General features: G+C 38.4%; 1 protein-coding gene and 1 pseudogene across 3 annotated transcripts; both read left to right on the plus strand.

Moving 5' to 3' along the window:
• Positions 1-19,904: 19,904 nt before the first annotated feature.
• On the plus strand, positions 19,905-20,993 carry LOC113280424 (annotated as a pseudogene).
• Positions 20,994-21,251: 258 nt separating this feature from the next.
• Positions 21,252-24,043, plus strand: LOC113284106 (polyamine oxidase-like). Of its 3 annotated transcripts, none has more exons than XR_003327924.1 (9): positions 21,252-21,449; positions 21,583-21,832; positions 21,933-22,079; positions 22,178-22,424; positions 22,532-22,675; positions 22,766-22,915; positions 23,002-23,256; positions 23,373-23,503; positions 23,631-24,043. XR_003327924.1 is itself a non-coding variant. In XM_026533515.1 (9 exons), exons 1-9 carry the CDS (start codon positions 21,326-21,328, stop codon positions 23,699-23,701), a joined length of 1,470 nt encoding a protein of 489 aa, XP_026389300.1. In that variant the 5' UTR covers positions 21,252-21,325; the 3' UTR covers positions 23,702-24,043. The 3 variants fall into 3 exon arrangements, 2 of the variants coding, with proteins under 2 accessions (XP_026389300.1, XP_026389301.1); XM_026533515.1 differs by having other exon boundaries at positions 23,422-23,503; XM_026533516.1 differs by having other exon boundaries at positions 23,436-23,503.
• Positions 24,044-24,185: the final 142 nt, after the last annotated feature.

The following is a 24,185-nucleotide window of genomic DNA, read 5'->3' on the forward strand; positions in this document are numbered from 1 at the left end:
TCAATTCGTGATTGGTCTGGTGGGGTGGAAATTGATTCAGATGGCTTACAACCTGTCTACAATCTAGTAGTGCGACCAACTTGGTGGAAGATGAGACAGCTGTTTGGAGTGGGGGGCTGCCAAAGATGAGGAAGATAGAGTCAAAAAAGTTCTGGCAGGGAAAAAGAAGTTAGATAGTCTGGCTACCAAGAAGACAAGCAAGACTGTAACGAAGAGAAAACCCAACAAGCAAGTCAACATTCTGGCAAGGGGGAGGAAAAGGGTTCGGCAAGCCCTTCTTCAAACTTGGTTATTTAATGCGTGTTCTCTATTGGAATGCTCAAGGCTTGGCTAAGGATGGTGCTAAGGCCAAGCTAAAAGAGCTTCAGATTTTGCACAATCCTGATGTTATTTGTATTGCAGAAGCTCAGGTTTTCTGCTCTGTCGTTTTGTCAGATCTTTGAGTTGGTCGACTTCTCTGAGGATGTAGTTACGAATGAGGCTGGTGATGTTAAAGGCAATCTGTGGGTTATGTGGAAGAACTCGTTAGCTAGTCCTAGCATTCTCTTCTTCTTCTAGGCAAGCTATTACAGTTGAGGTGGAAGGTAATATTATTACAGCAGTCCATGCTTCTTACAACCCAGTCACAAGAAAAGTGTGGCGTCAATTGGATTTGGGCTCTACTTCGCTCCCTTGGCTGGTCTTGGGTGATTTCAACTGTGTGTTACGCATGGAAGAAAAGAAGGGTGGAATTCCAATCAAAGAGGTCTATATAAATGAATTCAGAAGTTGGATATCAGATAATAGATTGGTGGAGGTGACTCTCTGGGCAAGAAATACACATGGTCTAACCGCCAAAAAGGTAGTAGAAGAATTGTTTCCAAGCATGATAGAGCTATGGTTAATGAGGCTTGGTTCTTCAAATATGAGAACTGGAGATGTAAGGCATTGCCTAGAATCTGTTCTGATCATTCTCCCCTTATTGGCTTTGCTTTCCAAAGCTCAAGACCGAAAAGAGCTCCTTTTAGAATTCAGAAAATGTGGATGTTGCATCCAAGTTTTATGAACTTGGTTAAAGAAATTGGAATCTGAGTATGGTGGGTGCCCCTCCTTGGGTTTTTGCCAGCAAGCTTAGAAGACTTAAAGATGCGTTGAAAGTTTGGAACAGAACGGTGTTTGGTGATGTTCAATTTAGGTTGAAACAAGCTGAGCTTAAGCTGGATGCTGAAATGGACCTGCTTGATTTAGATCCAGCTGATGAAGTGCAGTTCTCTAGGGTGGCTGACGCCAAGAAAGCAGCTGATGATGTGCGGGTTGACCTGGCTTCTATGCTTCGTATGAAGTCGAGAGTTACTTGGCTGGAAGAAGGAGACCAAAACACTAGATTTTTCCACAATAGCATTCGCATGAGGAGAAGCCAAAACACTATCTCGGAGCTCAAAATTTCTACTAACTCTACTTTGTTTTTGCAGGAGGACATTAAAACTTTTCTTGTCAACCATTACAAGGATAAATTCAATGGTGGGGATACTTGTATAGATCCAAAGCTGTTTGACTTTGATCATGAGCGTATTTCTTCTCAGGAGAGTATTCTCATGGATGCCATTCCTTCCTTAGAAGAGATTAAGGCTGCTGTGTGATGAGTGCCAAATATTGTATATATTTATCCCTTTTTGTTGGCATTTTAACTCATCTTTTATGCATTAATTCTACATTTTATCCCACATTCTGTATTTTCATTGTTTTCAAGAATAAATATTTTTATTAATTAATTTTGCATTTTTAGGTAATAAATAAAGTTCGGATGAGTCGCGGGGCGAAAAGAGCAGAAAAGTAGTGAAAAGCCGGGAGAAATTACGCAAGGAAGCCGCGAAGAATGGTGCGCACAACCTCATTTTCTACACACAAAAGCGCCTCCGTTCTCAGCCATCAGATCAGTTCTCAGAAGCATCCGACGGTCGCTCCTTCATAGATCATCAAAATCCGAAGTCTCTGCCGAGCACCACAGCGCTGAAATTCCAAGCCTTCAGATTAGATGGTAGTTGAATCCAACGGTCGCTCCCTTGCTGTGCTTCAACGTTTGATATCTCCGCCTAACACTACAACACCTAACTCCATCTGGCATCGTTGATTTTGTTGTATCATATAATCTGACGGTCTCTACAAGCTTCACTCCGCATCACCGTCTGATTCACCTACCAGTCGCATCTCGCGGCCCATCTCACGAAACATCGAACTCAATGAACCTGCCTAACACCCTAGCGACCGAACCCATCCACCTAACCAAACACCCTTCTCCCAAACCATCGAACCCTTTCTTCTCCACCAACCCCCTCTGCAGAGCCATCACCCTGCAACTGCCGCACCACCATCATCACCACCAACTCCACTGCCACCACCACTCCTCCACCATCATCACCCCATCACCCAACAACCAATACCATCTACTCCCATCTCCCTAGTCCATCTAATTTCTCAATTTTTGCACGTTCTCTTTCAGAAACCCTAGGCGTGCAAAATTGGTAAATTAGGTCGAGCTAGAGTGAAATTGAAGGCATGGAGTGATACAGGAGAGTCAGAGAAAGGATGGGTCGACGTCAATTTGACGATTAGGTGAGCTAATTTCACTGTTGGAATTTGGGGATTTTTCTATAAACCCTAATTTTATAATTTTGAGAAATTTGGGTCTGTGACTATAAATAGCCTTATGTGTGTGTTGTAATAGTTATGTTTGGAGTAGCCAACATCCAGAACTCTCAAAGTTCTGTTAAATGTTTTGTTAATTTTCAGTTCACTTTTTCAGTTCAATTTGCTGCTAATTTTCATATCCATGTTTCAGTTAAAATTCAGTCATGTTCATTGTTAATTGTTTATTGTTAGTTTCAGTTATGTTCATGTTAGTTGTGTTAATGTTCCTGTTAATACTTGGTCTCATGCACTGTTAATGCTTGATGTTCACTGTTAATTCTACTCACTGTTATTGTTCACTGTTAGTATCAATTCACTGTCATGTTTAAATTCACTGTCAATTGATGGAATGCTAGGCTAGGTATCTGTGAAGCAATGTGCTGATTGTGCAATGGCAAGAAATCAGTGCTTAAAGCAAGCTGATTTTCTTGCCATTCTTGTGTATGCTTAGGTTGTAGTGTTGATTGTGCATTGGGAGAAACTAGTGCTTATAGCAAGCTAGTTCTCTTCCATTCTTTTAGTATACCTCCTGTTTGCCTGTATGCTGCCTTAGTATTGCCTCATTTCAGTTTCTTCACCACAACCCTGCCCTTGGCTTTAAGCCTTGGTTCATCTCATTTTGTTTTGCTTTTGTGCATTGTTTTGTTTTCTGCTGTTTAGTTCTTTTATTGCTTTGCATTGTTTGTTTCCCCTGCTGCTATTTCTTTCCTGTTGTGCACTTGCCTTGCTGTGCAGCTCTTTCCCCTGCTTGTGCAGTTGCTACTTCTCCTGCCAAGCTGCTGTCACTTCTTCCCTTGCAGTTGCTGCTGCTGCCTTCCTGCAGTTCCTGCTGCATCACTATCTCCATTCTTCTGCTGCAGCTGCTGTTGCTGTTTACCACTCCTGTTGCAGCTGCCCTGCCAAGCTGCTGCCACTTCTTGCTACTCCTGCCAGCCAAGCAAAGGCCTAGTTCAACAACTGAGTCCAAAGCCCAAAGGCCCAGTCCTCAGTAACCAAAGCCCAATTTCATTGAGGCCAAAGCCTAAGTTTAAGGCCAAAGCCCATTTTCATTTCAAAGAACAAACTGAGCCCAAGCTCAGTTCCTTTTATTGAGAACAAACCCAATAGTACATTAAGCCCAACACTTCCAAAAGGCTTTTAAGCCCAAAGCAAATCTAGGAACCTAAATTAGCTAGAAACATTCCAAAACACACCCGATCTCTGTGGATCGACCCGTACTTGCACGAGCTACAACCGACGACCGTGCACTTGCGGTATTACTGTAGGCCCCCGTTTTATTGCGCTTAATTTTATACATATCTCCCGGCCCACCAAGTTTTTGGCGCCCCTGCCGGGGATAATTTCTATACTCTTTTAGAAGCCTACCAAGTTTTTGGCGCCGTTGCCGGGGATTGGTGCTGTGTTTTATCTGTGTTTTTCTTTAGCTATTTTGCATTTCATTTCATAGCATTTGCTTCTGCATCTACTTCATTTCATTTGCTGTTGGACCTACTGATTCTGAACCTGTTTTTCCTCTGCTGGGACGCCACCAAGGAAAAGAACCAAAACCCAACTGGGTTTTTGCAACAATATCAGAGCAGCTGGGCTGTGCTAAAAAGGTAAGCCTAAACCCATTCATTGAGAGAACCCAACCTGTGGGCTTCCAATTTTTTTAATTGTGGGCATGTAATATTAAAGCCAATTTTTGGGCTTCTCTTATTTTCTGTTGGGTTTGTAATAATTTATTTTTGGGCTTGTTGTTTAATTTGTGGGCTTGTATTTATTTTGTGTGGGCTTGTTTAAATTCTTCCATTGGACTTGTATTTTGTATTCTGGGTTTAAACCCAGCTGATAACCGATTGTGGGCCGCTTCCTTCCATTTCATTAGAGGCTTGCACAGTGGGCTTGCTCCCATTCAAAAACCAAATTTTATTTTCTTTGTTAAAAAAAAAAAAAAAAAAAAAAAACCAAAATTTTCTTTTGCTCCCAATTTCAAAAACCAAAAATTTCTCCCATAAAAACCAAAGTTTTCCAAATGTCTCCCGACAAAACCAAATTTTTCCCAAAAAGTCCAATCCCATTAAAAAAAAAAAAAAAAAAAAAAAAAAAAAAACCAAATTTTCTTGTAGATAATGTGTTAGTTAAAATTCCTTTTGTATATATTTTGTGCTCATCCATTGTGACTCTGAAATATGTTGGATTTTTTGCCTTGAATAACGGAGTTTTAATTCTGCTTTCGCCGAAATCGGGTATTCTCTCTCCTTTTACTCTACTCAGCATGTCCCTTTCCATATGATGCATTTTAATTCTTTCCATATTTGAAACATTGAGGACAATGTTAGTTTAGGTTTGGGGGTATAGAGTAGATACCACGATAATATGCTATAATTGAAAACGAACTCCTTCTTCTTTTTGAAAAAATTGAAAAATTCCAAAAAAAAATTGAAAAATCAAAATTCAAAAAAATTAAAAAATGAAAAAATCAAAATATGGAGCTCATTTACCTTGAAATGTTGACTCTTGTGCAAATATGTATTTTTATTAGGAGTCTTAGTCCAGTATTTAGGCACCCTGATTCTAGCCAATTCACATAGTGATAAGAAATTTGCACGCGCACGATCTACCAATACATGTATGGCCTCGATCTTCAAGGTGTTTGATAGGAAGTTACGATTGCCAATCACTTTAGAATACTGAACGAAACTTGACTAGCTTGTTCTTTGGTTGGTTGGATAGAAGGTGGAGGTTACATTAAGAAGACAACCATCGAATTTAACTGGGTGCATCAAAAAGGGCTACCTCTTGCAAAGTGTCATGTAATTTTTGTTTCTTTTTGTTATGTATCAAAAGTGTTTCCTTGTTCTAAAAAAAAAAAAAAAAAAAAAAAAAAAAAAAAAAAAAAAAAAAACGATGTATATATTCAAAAAAAAAAAAAATATATCAGAAAAAAAAAAATCAAGTATTTATCAATTCCATCATCTCTTGTTCCAAAAATAAAAGAGAGTAGTCAATGTAAATAAGAGTCATGTAATTTGTCATCTTTTGTTGTTTTTTGTAATAAGCAAGGGGTGTATGCCATTGATGTACAACGCGAGTAATTGTGAAATACCTCCAACTCATTCACAATTCTCGTAAAGTCCGGACAGCGCTAGATTTCGACCTCAGTTCTTAGCCTGAGAAACTATCTCTTGGTGATTAGTAGTCATAACTTCAGATCTTTCTTTACACATGTGTAGATACACTTACACTCTTATCACATGTCCTTATTTGTTATCAGTGCTAGGATTGTGCCTTCGATAGCTAGATTGACATCTCATTTTGCTGTGAGCTTAACTGTTTTGCACATGTCACATTTGATGGAATCTGAGCTTTATATTTTGTCCTTAGGTTTTGTAGGCACACCTCTGGTAACCTTCACGAGACTTCAACTCGTCCACTAGGGACACTTAGTGGTTTAAAAAGGCTTAGTGCATACGCTAAATGCATTCGAGAGACCAGCGACAGTGGTATAGTTAGGATTTCCTTAGTTTTGTTTTACTTGAGGACAAGTAAAATTCAGGTTTGGGGGTATTTGATGAGTGCCAAATATTGTATATATTTATCCCTTTTTGTTGGCATTTTAACTCATCTTTTATGCATTAATTCTACATTTTATCCCACATTCTGTATTTTCATTGTTTTCAAGAATAAATATTTTTATTAATTAATTTTGCATTTTTAGGTAATAAATAAAGTTCGGATGAGTCGCGGGGCGAAAAGAGCAGAAAAGTAGTGAAAAGCCGGGAGAAATTACGCAAGGAAGCCGCGAAGAATGGTGCGCACAACCTCATTTTCTACACACAAAAGCGCCTCCGTTCTCAGCCATCAGATCAGTTCTCAGAAGCATCCGACGGTCGCTCCTTCATAGATCATCAAAATCCGAAGTCTCTGCCGAGCACCACAGCGCTGAAATTCCAAGCCTTCAGATTAGATGGTAGTTGAATCCAACGGTCGCTCCCTTGCTGTGCTTCAACGTTTGATATCTCCGCCTAACACTACAACACCTAACTCCATCTGGCATCGTTGATTTTGTTGTATCATATAATCTGACGGTCGCTACAAGCTTCACTCCGCATCACCGTCTGATTCACCTACCAGCTTCGCATCTCGCGGCCCATCTCACGAAACATCGAACTCAATGAACCTGCCTAACACCCTAGCGACCGAACCCATCCACCTAACCAAACACCCTTCTCTCCCAAACCATCGAACCCTTTCTTCTCCACCAACCCCCTCTGCAGAGCCATCACCCTGCAACTGCCGCACCACCATCATCACCACCAACTCCACTGCCACCACCACTCCTACACCATCATCACCCCATCACCCAACAACCAATACCATCTACTCCCATCTCCCTAGTCCATCTAATTTCTCAATTTTTGCACGTTCTCTTTCAGAAACCCTAGGCGTGCAAAATTGGTAAATTAGGTCGAGCTAGAGTGAAATTGAAGGCATGGAGTGATACAGGAGAGTCAGAGAAGGATGGGTCGACGTCAATTTGACGATTAGGTGAGCTAATTTCACTGTTGGAATTTGGGGATTTTTCTATAAACCCTAATTTTATAATTTTGAGAAATTTGGGTCTGTGACTATAAATAGCCTTATGTGTGTGTAATAGTTAGTTTGGAGTAGCCAACATCCAGAACTCTCAGTTCTGTTGTTTTGTTCAATTTTCAGTTCACTTTTTCAGTTCAATTTGCTGCTAATTTTCATATCCATGTTTCAGTTAAAATTCAGTCATGTTCATTGTTAATTGTTTATTGTTAGTTTCAGTTATGTTCATGTTAGTTGTGTTAATGTTCCTGTTAATACTTGGTCTCATGCACTGTTAATGCTTGATGTTCACTGTTAATTCTACTCACTGTTATTGTTCACTGTTAGTATCAATTCACTGTCATGTTTAAATTCACTGTCAATTGATGGAATGCTAGGCTAGGTATCTGTGAAGCAATGTGCTGATTGTGCAATGGCAAGAAATCAGTGCTTAAAGCAAGCTGATTTTCTTGCCATTCTTGTGTATGCTTAGGTTGTAGTGTTGATTGTGCATTGGGAGAAACTAGTGCTTATAGCAAGCTAGTTCTCTTCCATTCTTTTAGTATACCTCCTGTTTGCCTGTATGCTGCCTTAGTATTGCCTCATTTCAGTTTCTTCACCACAACCCTGCCCTTGGCTTTAAGCCTTGGTTCATCTCATTTTGTTTTGCTTTTGTGCATTGTTTTGTTTTCTGCTGTTTAGTTCTTTCATTGCTTTGCATTGTTTGTTTCCCCTGCTGCTATTTCTTTTCCTGTTGTGCACTTGCCTTGCTGTGCAGCTCTTTCCCATGCTTGTGCAGTTGCTACTTCTCCTGCCAAGCTGCTGTCACTTCTTCCCTTGCAGCTGCTGCTGCTGCCTTCCTGCAGTTCCTGCTGCATCACTATCTCCATTCTTCTGCTGCAGCTGCTGTTGCTGTTTACCACTCCCTGTTGCAGCTGCCCTGCCAAGCTGCTGCCACTTCTTGCTACTCCTGCAGCCAAGCAAAGGCCTAGTTCAACAACTGAGTCCAAAGCCCAAAGGCCCAGTCCTCAGTAACCAAAGCCCAATTTCATTGAGGCCAAAGCCTAAGTTTAAGGCCAAAGCCCATTTGCATTTCAAAGAACAAACTGAGCCCAAGCTCAGTTCCTTTTATTGAGAACAAACCCAATAGTACATTAAGCCCAACACTTCCAAAAGGCTTTTAAGCCCAAAGCAAATCTAGGAACCTAAATTAGCTAGAAACATTCCAAAACACACCCGATCTCTGTGGATCGACCCGTACTTGCACGAGCTACAACCGACGACCGTGCACTTGCGGTATTACTGTAGGCCCCCGTTTTATTGCGCTTAATTTTATACATATCTCCCGGCCCACCACTGTGTTCGATTTGGGTGCTGACTCTGCGCCAGGCCCTGATGGCTTCTCTGGGAATTTCTACAGACTTTGCTGGGATACAATCTCTGCAGATCTTTGCAAGGCTATTGTCAATTGCTGGGAAATGCGGAAAATTCCCAATGGTATTAACTCTAGTTTCATTGTGCTCATCCCTAAAAATAGCAAGTCTGATGCTGTTAAAGACTATAGGCCAATTGGTTTGAGAAATTTCTTTTTCAAAATCATCACAAAGATAATGGCGACAAGGCTGAGCTCTGTGCTTAACAATTTGATTTCATAGGAGCAAGTGGCTTTTATGAAAGGTAGAAACATTCATGAAAACATTGCTTTGGCTTCCGAGATGGTCAATGAGATTAGTAGTAGCAGAAGGTATGGTAATATTGGCCTCAAACTTGATATTGCTCAAGCTTTTGACACAGTGAGTTGGGAGTTTATTGCTGAAGTTTTCCGTCAATATGGGTTTTCTAACAACTGGTGTGCTTGGATTCTTAACATTCTCAACTCAGCCAAAATCTCGATCATGGTGAATGGTAGTCCGGAAGGTTTCTTTAGCATTTCTAGAGGTTTAAGGCAAGGAGACCCTCTTTCTCCTCTAATTTTTGTCCTCATTGAAGATGTTCTGAGCTGTAATCTGTCCAAGATCTTTGCTCGTCGTAGTATGCACCATATGGTTAGAAAGAAAGGTATTGCTCCCTCTCATATGCTGTTTGCGGACGACATTCTTATTTTCTGCAGGGGCAATCTGCAAAGTCTTCAAAATCTGATTTCTCTTTTGGGAATGTATAAAAGAGCCTCTGGCCAGTGTGTGAATCTTGCCAAGAGTCAATTTTACTATGGAGGTGGTTCTTATTCGAGAGCTGTGGAAATTCCAAATTTCTTGGGAATGAGGAGAGCCTACTTCCCTGACAGATACCTTGGTATTCAGCTTAAGCCTGGCATTGTTAGGACCATTCATGTGCGTGAGGTGGTGGAAAAGATCAGGGACAAGCTCGCGGGTTGGAAGGGTCAGCTCCTCTCCTTTCAAGCAAGATTGGTTCTGATTAAGTCTGTGATTTCGAGCTATATTATCCATTCAATGGCTGTTTATAAATGGCCATATATGGCCATCAAGCAAGTTGAAAAGGCCATTAGAAATTTCCTTTGGTCTGGTGATGCGGAGAAACGTAAATACTTCACAGTTCGTTATGATAGATTGTGTTGCTCGAAGAGTGAAGGAGGTTTGGGCCTCAAAAAGCTGTTAGACGTTAACAAAACAATGTTGATGAAGCTTTGGATCTCTATAAGAGATTCTGACAAGATTTGGGCTAAGTTTCTGAGAGCTAAATACTTCAAGAGTAATGGCAATTTGATTGACTACAAGCTTGGTTCGTCTGTCTTTCCAGGGATTATATTGGTTTTTAATTTTGTGCAAAAGCACACAAGATCAATTATAGGCAATGGCGAGAGCTCTTCCCTTTTCTTTGATAATTGGTGTGATGATTTTTCGATTGCCAAGAAGCTAGGCATTTCTTCTAAAGGGCCTAACGACTTCCAGGCAAGAGTGTGTGATATCATTGCCGATGGTATTTGGGCAATCCCTCAAACTACAAGAAATCTGATGCTTCGTTGTAACATTGATGAAGATAACTTGACAATTATTGCTAGGGGTGATGATTATAAGATTTGGGACCTGGATAAAAGGGTGTTTTCTCGGTCAACTCTCCACATGATGTTCATCCCTGTGCTGCTTTATTCTCGAGAAAGGTGGTCCATCCTTCTTTGGGTGTGTAGTACTGGAAGATATGGACCAAACAATGTTGTGCAACTGATGACAACATCATTAAGAAGACTGGGAGAAGTTTGGCCTCAATGTGCCGCTTATGCCGCAAGAATTGTGAGACCTTAAGCCATATTACTTGGAACTGTAGCTTTGCTAGGAAGATCTGGGCTTGGGCTGCCGATATCTTCACTATCCAACCAATGGAGAACCTAGTGTCTTCCTACCAGGCTGCAAAAGGTCGTAGTAGGATGATTAAAGACTTGTGGCTGGTCACAAATCTTGCCATTGTCACGGAGCTGTGGAAGACTCGCAACAAGGCCTACTTTGAGAATGCTCCTATTCATTGGCCGGGTTTTAAAGGTCGGGTCTATCAATTGATCCGTGACAACTCAACTAGAATGAAGGGTCATATGTTCAACACTGTAGAAGATTTGAAGATCTTGAACTATTTCCGGGTTCAACACAGGTCTTGCAAGGTCTCCATCCCTCTTGAGATTAGATGGTCTCCTCCAAATCCTGATGAGATAATGATTTGCTGCGACGGTGCGTCAATGGGAAACCCAGGCCAAGCTGGTGCGGGGGTTATGTTTCGTGATGCTAATTCAACGGTGCTTCGCGTTCTGTGCGTTGGTCTTGGCTGGCAAACCAACTTCTATGCAGAGGCCTGTGCAATCATTTATGGTACGATGTTAGCTAAGAGCTGGAGGGCCACCAACATTTGCATTCGGTCTGATTCGAGGAGTTGTATTCAAGCTTTTGAGAAGGATGAATTACCCTGGCAGCTAAGACAGAAATGGAGAATGGCCAATAAGTTTTTTTCCAACTTTCGTTACATCCATAGCTATAGGGAGATAAATTTTTCTGCTGATGCTTTAGCTAAGAGAGCGTGTTTGCTGGCTGAAGACATCTTTGAATTCTATGAGGGTCGGCCGGGTTTCTTTCTGCCTGTAGAATGGCCTGGCCAAAGTTATTTTCGTTTCAATTAGTTCTCTCTGGCGGTTAGCCTGTCTTTCGGCTGAGTGCTAGTCCGAACTCTCCCTGTTTTTTGCTTTTTAGCTTTTGCTCAATCCATTTTTGACCGAGTAAAAAAAAAGTGTCCTACGGTCTAAATTTAGGATGATAATCTAAATTAGTATAATTGCATCCTTGTTTTGTTGAAAGTCTTGCATATTTTTAAAGATACGACAAGATGTGCACCTCCAACCATAGTTATCAAAAAGAACAATTATTGTTCTAAATTTCTAGCTTATCACTGATAATTGTCTTGGATCTTTTTGTTTTTTCTTTCTTTGCTTCCTCAGTCTTTTACCTTTGTTCTTGTAAGGTGGCATATATTGTCACTGCATTTATACTCTATTTGGCTAGTTTAGTTATCATCGGCTTGTATACTTTCAAATAGATGTCAATATGCCCAAGTACAAAGTAAGTTAGATACCAAAAGCAACACATTTTTTATGGCATTCATAAATAATTGGTCGGCATCAGATATTACAACACAGGAAATCTCGTCAAACCGTTTAATGGTCTTGACACAACCTAATGCCCAAACTTATGTTTCTTTTTCTTTTTTTTTTTTTTTTTATCAAACACGGGGGAATTGTAAATACCGCTTTTTTCGAAGTATGGGAAACTATATGGAATATCGAAATTTGTATTTATACGTATTGAACATAGAATTAGAATCAACAATACATAGTTGAGATTATTTTCTTCCCAATTATGTGTACGTACTCTCATCGGGATTTTCAAGGTCTATTTCACATGCCTCATCCGGTGAAAAATATTATTAAAGAGATTTGTTGAGTATAACCTCAATTTAATTATCACTTTGATGCACATAATATTAGAGGTCATAGTCCTGAACAAAAAATTACTTCGGCTTTAAAGATTCTAAGTTATGGCATACCAGCGGATGCGAATGATGAGTACCTTCGTACGGGTAAAACAACTTCGTTCACTTACCTTTCATTGTTTTATGAAGTAATGATTAATCATTCTGGTCCAACATATTTACGAAAACCAACAGAGGAAGATGTTAGACAAATATTGAGGGAAAATGAGGAAAAGGTATTCCCAGGAATGCTAGGTAGTCTTGAATGTATGCATTGGGTGTGGCAAGGATGCCATGTTTATTGGGTCGGTCAATATAAAGGGTTATTATCCTAAACAAACCGTTATCCTTGAAGCTGCCTGAAAAAGCGGGATGTAACAACCACACCAAATATTTCTTTTCGGCAATCTGTATTGATAAGATCCAAAATAATTCCAAGAGAATCAACTAGACAGTCAGACTCAATCAATGGAAATATATCCAAGAGTTGTATATTTGTTTCTCAATGTAATCAGAAAATCAAACAGATTGAAATAGGTGAGCCTGATTATTATGAGAAACAACTTGAACGGTACCAAAGACCAATATTCAAGTGTGAATAAATATATATCAACAACCAAAGGTTGGATTATCTAATTGATTGAACTACGCACAACTTGTGATATTTCAATTATATAAACAAATATAATGCGGAAAAGAAATAACACAGACACCAGAAGTTTTGTTAACGATGAAACTGCAAATGCAGAAAACCCCCGATACCTAGTCCATATTTGAACACTGGTACCATACTGTATTAAGACGCTACCGACACTAGCCTACTGCAAGTTAACTTTGGACTGGAATGTAGTTGATCCCTAATCAATCTCACATTGATCAAGGTACAGTCACGTTCATTATGCCTCTAGAACCACGCCGGATTCTGCGCACTTGATTACCTTATTAGCTGATCTCATCCACAACTAAGAGGTGTTACGACCCAAAGTCGAAGACTTGATAAAAAATATGCCTCACACAGAAAAGTTTATTGAATATATAAATTTGTCTCTCACAGAAATACATATGAGTTTTGTTCCGTATTTTGATAAATCAAGGTGAACATGAACCAATTGATATACCAGACTTATATTCCCGAAGAACATCCTATAAATATCTATCACCTCACAATAATCTTAACCATATGGTAGCGGAACAAGATATTATTGGAATCACAAACGATGAGACGAAGATGTTCGTGACTATTTTTTATCTTACCTATCGGAGATTAAATCTCGAGCAAATCTTAGAGAAGATAGTACTTAATACGATAGAACAGAGTAAGATCAAAATACGCAACTACAGATAAAATATTTGGGTCTGGATTCACAATCCTAATGAAGTCTTTAAGTCGTTAACCTATAATGGTTTTAGGAAAAACCTAGGTTAAAGGAGAATCGACTCTAGTCGCAACTAGTATCACACACGAGGTGTGGGGATTAGGTTTCCCAGTTGCTAAAGTTCTCCCTTATATAGTCTTCAAATCAGGGTTTGCAATCAATGTTACCTTGGTAACAAAGCATTCAATATTTACCGTTATATGAAAACCTGATTAGACTCAAGCTAATGTCTTTCAACCGTGAGATTGAACTTAGCTTGTTATACACAAATGAAAAAGTGACTTCATTTAGATATGGGTAACCGTACCTAAACATGTACACCTTGTTGGCTCAACAATAGTTAACCGAAGTTATCCATATAAACACTTTCATATCAACCTTGTTCATCTTAACAAAACTAGTTCAAATGACTCAAATGAAACTAGTTATAGAGATGTTCAATTGTTTATATTCTCATAGAAGTATACAAGATACAATTGAAGAAAAATCGATTTTTATTCACTTGAATCAATTTATGAACATTATAGACACGGTCTGCAAAATATTGCATTCCTCATTTTATAAATGTATTAGTTCATTGACAAACCGATTTTAGAGCATAACCCACTCAAGTATGCAAACAGGTACGCATACCTAAGTAGCCTAACTTGGTCTGGTTCGCCAGTATGCGAACGGGTATGCATACTATCGTACATGACCAAACTATGTTGAATTCCTGGACTTGAACTGTTACGCCGGTACGCATACGGGTATGCATACTAAGTTCTCGGACTTGGAATAACTTGCAACAGTTAGCATGCAAGTACGCATACTGTGCTATATCCAATCATGGTTGATTATTACAAACTCCCATTTCAATCATTGAAACATTTTTAGAAGACGACAATAGATGTCTCACATAAACTATTAGCTTTAAAGCAATTTTCAAGTGATCAAATGATCAATGCGAAACATTCAGAGTCTACACTAAATGATTGTCTCACAAAAATCATATAAGATGTTACCAGGCGATTTTCACATGATTATCTTTTGATTTTCGTCAAGAATATAAGATCAACTTGGTTAAAGCGAAAGCTTACCAACAGATATTTCCAGAAATATGTAAGCGAGTTAAACTCAGCTCGAGATATCAAATGTGTATAATTGAAGTCTATATAGATATATGACTTTTGTCTCAAATATGAGATAGAGTAGAAATATACTTTTGAGTGATAGATGAGTTCAAGTCTCCACATACCTTTTGTTGATGAAGTTCCACAAACTCCTCTTATTAGTTCTTCTTCTTCAATCAATTAATATTGATGAACGCCGTGGAGTCTAAAGCTCAACTACACATTCTATCCTGATCCGAGACTTATCTATAAATAGATTAGAAATCCAGACTTATAGTTTTGGCAACTAAACTTAACGAACAAGCTTGAGATAGCAACACTTGCGAGTTGGACCGAGCAGTGCTCTAACACTGCCGCTTCTTATGATTGTTGGATATGACGCGCTTTTTTTGGTCTTCCGGGTTCACAAAATGATATTAATATTTTGCACAAGTCGCCTCTGTTTGAAGATATGAAGTATGAAATTTGTCCCCAAGTCTGTTTCCTGATCAACGGACATCAATACACTCATGTTTATTATCTTGTGGATGGTATCTACCAAAATTGGTCCACCTTGGTTCAATGCTACCGTCAGCCTCCTTCCGGTGCAGTGGGTCGTTCATACCGGTATTTTAACACCGCCCAAAATGGCAGCAAGGAAGGACGTGGAACACACATTTGGAATTTTGAAGAGGAAGTTAGCTACCATTAATTTGTGGCCCATATCGTGGGTTGAGTCCTCGTGAAATGCACAAGACTATGCTCATTTGCATACTTCTTCATAACATGGTCATTTAGGAAACCCGTCGTGGTTCAGAGTGGACTATTTATGAAGATGAAGATTTGAGGCCGAAGATTCAACCACAAAGAGGCGTCCCTGCAAAAAATTATGCTCAATGACTAATTACATTCAGAACCAAAATTTGTATGAACGTTTAAGAGATGATGTGAGAGTGAATATTTGGGCAGAGCATGGAAGACAGTGATTATTTAGTTATATATTTGGTTTAATTATTAAGTTTATGTAATTTGGTTTAATTATATATTAAGTTATGTATTTTAGTTTAAGTTAATGCTAAACTTATTTAAGTAGACTGCTGACTGCAACAACATTTCAAATTATCAACTTTTTCATTTCAAATTAATATTAAGTAGAATGCAACAACAACATATCAAATTAAAATACAATACTTCAAATTAAAACTTAAATTAGTAAATTAATCATCTAGAAAAACTACTATATTTAACTCATCATCATCACCACTAGGTTGGTTGTTAGTAAATCCATCTTGTTGTTCAATCCGTGCTTGAATACTGTCAAATTCGATTTGCCACACGTGTTTTTGCTGGGAATTCATAATTGAAGTGCTAGCTTGAAGAATATTATGCTTGTCATAGTCAAACCCAAATTTCTCTTGAGAAAAACGACCTTTCTTACTCCTCCTGTTTTGAAATTTCTACTCGTTGCTTCTCGACGGTCTTTTGATGTTCCATAAACTCTTCCATGTTAAATCCACTAGAACTTCCTCCACAAGACCACTCTCCATACGAACCTTTCCTTCAACATCAATATCCACAAGACCACTCTCCCGGACTCTATTGGCTTGCACTATCAATCCAACATAAACGATTACTTCCCTGTTGATTACAATGAAGTATTATGCCAACCCTTTTGCATCACGCGAATTGATGTTCATGGTTTCTTCTTTATATTTACGAAATATATTTTCCCACATGGCATTACCATGTTGTTGTGCACTATCGATACAATCTTGGGTAAAAAAAACATAATTACGACAAATGCATTCATCTTCTATCATGGTACATTTTGCACCCCGGACTTTGACATTTTTACCTTTACCGTTGCATTGGATTCGAGATTGTGAATCCATATTACAAGAAATTAGAATTGTAGAGAAGGTGTGGTTGTTTTAGATTTGAAGAATATTGAGAGATTGAGAAATTCTAGAGAGAATTAGAAATTCTGGTGTGATTTGAAATGAGTTTGAAATTGGCATGGATATTTGTAGAGGGGAAAATTGTAACCGTTTGGATGAGGAACTGATGAGCGATAATCAAAACAGCAAGCGACATACTGAAGTGCTAGCGCTGGAATGACCAACGAGCGATATTTAGACCATCTAGCAATGAAAAATCTATCGCTCAATGGAAAGTCTGCCGTGTATGCCTATCTTTCTTTCTTTATAATAAGAGATCCCCAAAACACCACATGTCGTCCCCATGAGGATTATTGAATCTGGTGTGGTCACATCAGCATGAACTTCCCATATCATCGGCATCTTATTGGCTATCACTCTAACATGAACTACTTTTTCCGAAGCGATCCAATTGGCAACCTCAAAGGTCGCTTTTAAAAGATGACACCCTTGCAAGATTAAACAAAATTTAGTTACTTTTTGTTTTACCTAGAGAAAAACATCAATAATGGGTCCTACCTAAACAAACTTCTACGTATTTTTTTTTTTTTTGAAGGGAAGAGGTTACTCTCAATTTCATTATATAAAAAGACTGTGTACATCATTTTAAGATACATCATTGAAATACATAATAAAATACAATTTTTTGTATCACAATGGTAAGTAAATTGTAATACAAACGTATTAAATATATGAATTTCAAAGATATTGATGATACTTGAGGGATGACACTTGCATTAAATTTATGCCATTTGGATTTGAAGAATTTGTCTTCTTCATCATTATCTTCTTCATTAAGATGGAGTTGTCCCACACGGAAGTAATAAGCACAAAACACCATTATCACAATCATATCCGGTAGCCATTGTTCTTCATGAGAATGTAGAATTACGTCATGCCGGAAGAAATCGTCCTTGATGTACTTGAAACAATTGTAACAATCATTTGAAATGCCTATAAGGCTATGAGAAATCTCTGATGGGTTTGAGAATATCATGAGAGCAATAATGAAATTAAAATAGGAAAAACCTAAAAATCGCATTGAATAGCGATGTTTTATTTAAGATAATACTAATAGAAAATATTTACTTATTGTATCCAAATATGATTGGAAGATCTGAAAACTTCAGATGATATTCAACAGATTTGGAGTACAATTTTGAAGAATCAAAGATTTCGGAAGATTTGTTGCAGAGATTTTTTTGGAAAAAACGGTTACAGGAGAGAAGAGAGAGGGAGATCTTCTACCTATTCGGTTGCACTGTAAGATACACTAGATTTGTGCCCGATGGTGTGCGCGGGGCTCCGTCCTTCCCAACTCCGTGGGGATGCATTTTTGATTTGGTGTGCGCGGGGCTTTGCCTGCCGCGTGGGGATGCATTTTTGATTTGGTGTGCGCGGAATTTCTCCCCGCCTCGTGGAGATGCATTTTTGATTTGGTGTGCGTGGGGCTTCGCCCCGCGCTGTTGAGATGCATTTTTGATTTGGTGTGAGCGGGGGTTCGTCCCGTCCTGTGGCGATGCATTTTTGATTTGGTATGCGTGGGGCTTCGCCTCACCCCGTGGCAATGTATTTTTGATTTGGTGTGGCGGGCAAACACATTAAAATAGGTGGAGAATATGTCTATATTTTATTTATTTTTTTCATTTTATTTTCTTTGAAAATATGTGTTTTTTTCCCCCTTTATATATTAATATGAAAAAAAGAGTCCTTATACTATAGATACACGATTTCCAAATTGAATTTGGACTTCCATAAAATTCCAAACGCGGTAGGTTAGGTTTTCTGTTTGAGTTTGTAATTTTTGTACCAATCATACGTTGCCAAGTGTCTTCGCGAATTCCAAATTGAATTTGGTTTCCTTTTTTACCTATTCTTTTTAAACCAATCATACGTTGCCAAGTGTCATCGCGAATTCCAAATTGAATTTGGTTTCTTTTTTTTTTATCTTTTCCTATTCTTTTTAAACCAATCATACGTCGCCAAACATCCTCACCAAAACGCTTGTATTTCAAAACTCAAAAAAAATCTATTTCGGTCAATAAAAAGCGAGGTTTTCCTCACCATTCAATGTGGGAGTTTTATTTGTCTAGTCCTTTAAGTCTTTAGATAATAATCGAGTCTCTTCACGTTCAAAATCAATGAATAGTAGTAGATAATCTAAAATCAGTCGTAACTCCTAAAATACAGTCACAACAATCACATCGTTCCGCAAGTTTCAAATGCACGCACTAACTTTTCCTATCATCGCCGGAATAGTCACATTGATTGATCCAGATTATCACACCCTTTAAGTATATGATGGACACATCATCAACATCAAAGTGAACAGAGACAACATGTCGCCGGAACAGTCACTTCGACTGATCCACATCATCACACCCTTTAAGTATATAATAGGGAACATACACAATATCTTAATTACGTTGGATCTCAACCAACGAAACTAAACCAAGCGTCTGTTTAGAATAAATAAAGTTCGGGAATATATGTTGGTCCACGATTGCACCATTACAATTTAAACTTACACGTCTCTTCACATTCATTCATCGTTAAAAAGAGATCTATTTCGAAAGTCATGATTCACTTTCAAAGATAATTCACCCTCTGGTATTCAGTAATCCAAACCTTGAAAGAAAATCCTGATCACCAAAATCAACAAGTTACGCTCACATATAAGTCGCTCTATTTTCAATTATTTTCGTGTTCTGTCGCAATAGAAATATCCCCATATCTTTCACTCAAAATCAACGAAATAGTTTGTTCACGTCTGTTGCATTTGCACAGAGTATATTCATGACTGTATTTAGACCTCATCCATGACACTGGACTTTGCATTACATAAAGGAGACTTGGTGTTAGCCACCATCCGATTCATGAAAATTCGAAGAATTTGTTTTCCAATTTTTTGTAATCATGAACAACATGATTATTAATGATTACCATTTACCAAAGTTCATAATTGATTCAACAGTCCACCGGTGTATATGCAAGCTTGTATGTTGTAATTGACATATAGACATATACAAGTTTGGTACTTTGGCATATCCATAATGGGTGCATATATGGAAAATATATGAGTTTGCCATATCAATAGTAATAGGCCTTACAGAAGCCATCTTCGCGTGCTTGCTAAATTTCTTTCTCTCATGTATTTCCTAATTTAATACTACAAGATTCCATTGGCTTCTATTTTTGGTCCACTTTCATATTCTATGCTACTATATATATTAATCCATCGATCATCCTTCTCAATTGTCTCTTGAAATCATTCTCTGTTTCATTCATCTCTATAAACCTTGGTTTTCACAACAATGGCTTTTTCTCTCTGCTGTTATGTAGATGATCAGGTTATTGAACCGATCCCGATTACTACACCTATTAGAGACACTAGTAATAATTTTGTATTAAAGACCAAGAATCTTCCTACTGTGTATCGTCCGAAATCACCTGAGAAGAAGAAAGTTCAGACCCAAACTTATTATTCAGCTCTTCCTGCTCCGAGGAGCAAGACTGTCTATGTACCTAATGATTCAATTTTCGATATTGACGCAGAAGACGCTGATAATCCTTTAGCTGCAGTAGAGTATGTTGAAGATTTGTACAAATTTTATAAAACCGCGGAGTGTTCGCGTCAAGTTCGTGGTTATATGGACTCGCAAAAGGATATTACTGAGAGTTTGAGGATGAATCTGGTGGATGACTTGGTTATAATGCATGACTATTTTCAACTTATGCCAGAAACTTTGTATCTTTCTATCCACATTGTCGATCGATACCTTGCCACAAATCTAGCTGTGAGAAAGAAGGAGTTGCCGTTAATTGGGATTACTGCTATGCTTATAGCAAGTAAGTACGAAGAAAATGCGGCAATAAAAGTTGATGAATTGGTTGGGACGTATAAGACGGATCAGATATTGGCCATGGAGAGAACAATTTTGGGAGAACTTGGATGGACTTTAACTGTCCCAACTACATATCATTTCCTTGTTCGATTTATCAAGGCTTCTCTAGCAGATCAGGAGATGGAGAACATGGTGTTTTTCTTGGCGGAATTGGGTTTAATGCACTATGCAATGATAAAATGCAGCCCGTCGATGTTGGCAGCATCTGCTGTATATGCAGCACAATGCACACTGAAGAAAACTCCCCAATGGAGTAAAACTCTTGAGCATTACACTGGATTTTCCGAATGTCAGCTTATCGAATGTGCGAAGCAATTGGTGAACTTCCACTCAGATGCACCTGAACATGAGCTTCGGGCGGTTTATAATAAATACTCGACTTGTACACACAACATTGTAGCTCTACAACCACCTGCGCAGCAACTTTTGATCGATGGATCCAGAAAAAGGCAAGCTTGTCTTGAGTCCGTTTGTATGCCTTGTTTTACCGTAAACTAGTCAATCTTAAACCGTACTAAAATGTAATAAGGTCTATCTACTACTTTATGGGTCTTAATTTAATTTATCAATTTTCCAAGTAAACTAAAACCAATTAGAACTAATTTTTCAAACATTTGAAGTTTCTTAAACATAGCAAATCTGAGCCCACCAGTAGTCTAAATAATGCATGGAGATAAAAGTCTCCATAAGGTGAGGCTGAAATATAAGGTGACATACTGGCCTATCATTTCACATTAATTATTATTATCACTAAATTGAGTGGATTAGAAATCAACAAGGTAAACAATTGAGATTCTGAACTTCAGAGAGAGGGCAAGAGACTGAGAGATATGGGAAAGAGAGCATTGCTTTCCGTTCTCCTACTTGTGGTAATAATCGATCACTGCACGCCAGGAAACGTGGCTACAGAGACTGCTAGTTCGACTGTCATTGTGGTAGGAGCTGGCATGTCCGGTGAGTAGCTAGCTCAAATTAACATAATAGAATTGCATAGCTAGACATGGCAGTCAGAGTTAGCTCACTCGCAATTAAGTGAAATTCTACCATAAGTTCCGTTTCCACATCTGTCAGTTATTGCTGTTTTCAGGTATATCGGCTGCTAAGAGATTATCGGACGCAGGAATAAAGGATATTTTGGTATTAGAAGCAACTGACAGAATTGGTGGTCGTATTAAGAAAACAAATTTTGCAGGCTTATCTGTAGAGTTGGGAGCTAATTGGGTCGAAGGTGTTAACGGGAACAAAGTTAATCCTATTTGGACTATGGCTAACAAGATTGGCCTCAAAACCTTCTATTCTCAATGGAACAATATTTCAGCGAACATTTACAAACAAAAGTATATATGAACTAATATAAAATGCACATATACATATGTTAAATACTATATACTGTTTGATCTCAATACGCATAAACTAATTATTAGATACTGTGACCAGAGGTGGGCTTTATAACGTATCAGTGGCTGAGAAAGCATACAACTCCATGAACGAACTTTACGAATTCAGCAGAAATTGTTCAGTTTTATTATCTAGACATAGGGAAGAAGATATCTCAGTCTTGGTGTCCCAACGGTTAAATAACAAGTTAAGTATTTTTATTTTGTTTGCAACAAAAGATAATTATTATTTGGTTAATTTGCTTTTAAATCGGTTAAATTCTGTGCACACATACATACATACAGAATTCCATCAACACCTCTCGAGATGGCGATTGACTACTTTTCCTGCGACTCCAGCTTTGGGGAGCCACCCAGGGTCACTAGTTTGCAGAACACACAACCATTGCCAACTTATACAAATTTCGGAGAGGATAGCTATTTCGTTGCAGATTCCAGGGGATATGAGAGTGTGGTTCATTACATTGCCAAGAAATTTCTTAAAACAAATAAGGCTGGAGAAATTAGCGATCCTCGACTTAAACTAAACAAGGTGTGCCGCAATCAATATCTTATAATTACCATGTAATTAGACATGGATGATAATCGTAGTTTTTATATATAAATATTTAGTCTGTAGAAGTGTTGGGTATATGGCAGGTTGTGACAGAGATACAATATTCACGAAACGGAGTTGTTGTTAAGACAGAAGATGGCAAAGCATATGGAACGGCCTATGTGATGGTCTCTGTTAGTATTGGTGTTCTTCAAACTAACCTCATCAACTTCGTTCCTGATCTGCCGGTTAGTCGTCTCTCTTAACAGTACTAATTGTATGTTCTCCTCCACCAACTGAATTGGATTCTTCAATTTTTTGACAATTACATGGAGCAGTATTCCAAGTTGTTGGCGATATATCAGTTTGACATGTCTATATACACCAAGATTTTTCTCAAGTTCCCCTACAAGTTCTGGCCAACTGGTAACGGCACCGAGTCTTTCATTTATGCCCACGAGAAACGTGGTTACTACACAGATTGGCAGGTAATATGCATATCATTAAATCTTAATAAGCGTATATCTATATATATGTACATGGCTAAATTTCTTTATGTGTTTTAATTTATTAGCATTTGGAGACTGAGTACCCGGGAGCCAATATCCTTTTAGCAACAGTAACTGACGACGAATCAAGAAGAATAGAGCAACAATCCAACTCACAGACAAAAGAAGAAATCATGGATGTATTGAGAAACATGTTCGGGAAGAACATCCCAGACGCCACAGACATACTAGTTCCGAAATGGTGGTCCAATAAATTTTACAAGGGCACTTTCTCGAACTGGCCTGTTGGAGTTAGTCGTTACGAGTTCGATCAAATTAGGGTATGTATGGTGTGACCACTGCTGCCATATCCTCTTGATGCTTAGTTCGTTAATTTAACCCCTTTGTAAAAGCTTCACTTCTAGCTTTTATATCTATATACTTTCTTTTTTTGAAGGCAAATTATGAGCGCCTTTATGTTTTCATTTCGTGATTTGTAATTGAAGGCGCCCGTTGGCAGAGTTTATTTCACCGGAGAGCATACTAGCGAGAACTACAACGGTTACGTTCATGGGGCATACCTTGCAGGTTTGGGTTCATTTCTATCCTGTTCATGTAGTAAAATTCTCACCCATCATAATTAGACAGATATATATCGCTAACATCAACGAGTATTTAGTACAAACCAACAAATAAATGATTTTACACTTTTCAGGTATTGACTCTGCAAACATTCTGATTAACTGTGCTAAGAACAAAATGTGCAACTACGACATCAAGCCTTAAGGGTGATCATACTGCATCAAATCAATGTCATGTTGAGGAGTTTGTGGGTCTCATTCATATATGTAATATATTGTTAGATGGAAATTATAGGTAGACTCGTGATGTTTTTAGTTTGAGTGTTGCTTGGTAAGCTCCGCCGGAGAAGGCCAAAATGAATGTTAGCTGCGCCTTGGTGTGGGGTTTTGATGCAGAAATTTATGTATTTGGGCTACAAAATTTTTTATTGATCAAAAGTGCTAATCACCAAAGTTTCCTGCAAGACTTGTAGGTCGGGACTTGACAGCTTAGTTCCCATCTAATATACTCTGTCTCAGGAATGGTGATGCTTTTATCTTTCTAATTTGGACAGTTTTTTAGGTTAAAATGATAAAATGAAAGAGTTTTCTTTCCTGAAAATATCATTTTTTTTAATCAAGGTATCATTTTTCTTTTTTCTTAAACATTTCTATGCCATATGATGCGAGTAACAGTTACCACATAATTG

Source organism: Papaver somniferum, chromosome 5 (assembly GCF_003573695.1).
Source record: "Papaver somniferum cultivar HN1 chromosome 5, ASM357369v1, whole genome shotgun sequence".
Lineage (NCBI taxonomy): Eukaryota > Viridiplantae > Streptophyta > Magnoliopsida > Ranunculales > Papaveraceae > Papaver > Papaver somniferum.

Coding starts and splice junctions, on each gene's coding strand:
- LOC113284106 (XM_026533515.1), top strand. CDS start 21,326: ATGGGAAAGAGAGCATTGCTTTCCGTTCTCCTACTTGTGGTAATAATC. Junction 22,425..22,531: donor CTCGACTTAAACTAAACAAG/GTGTGCCGCAAT, acceptor GGTATATGGCAG/GTTGTGACAGAGATACAATA. Junction 23,257..23,421: donor ACGAGTTCGATCAAATTAGG/GTATGTATGGTG, acceptor TTGTAATTGAAG/GCGCCCGTTGGCAGAGTTTA.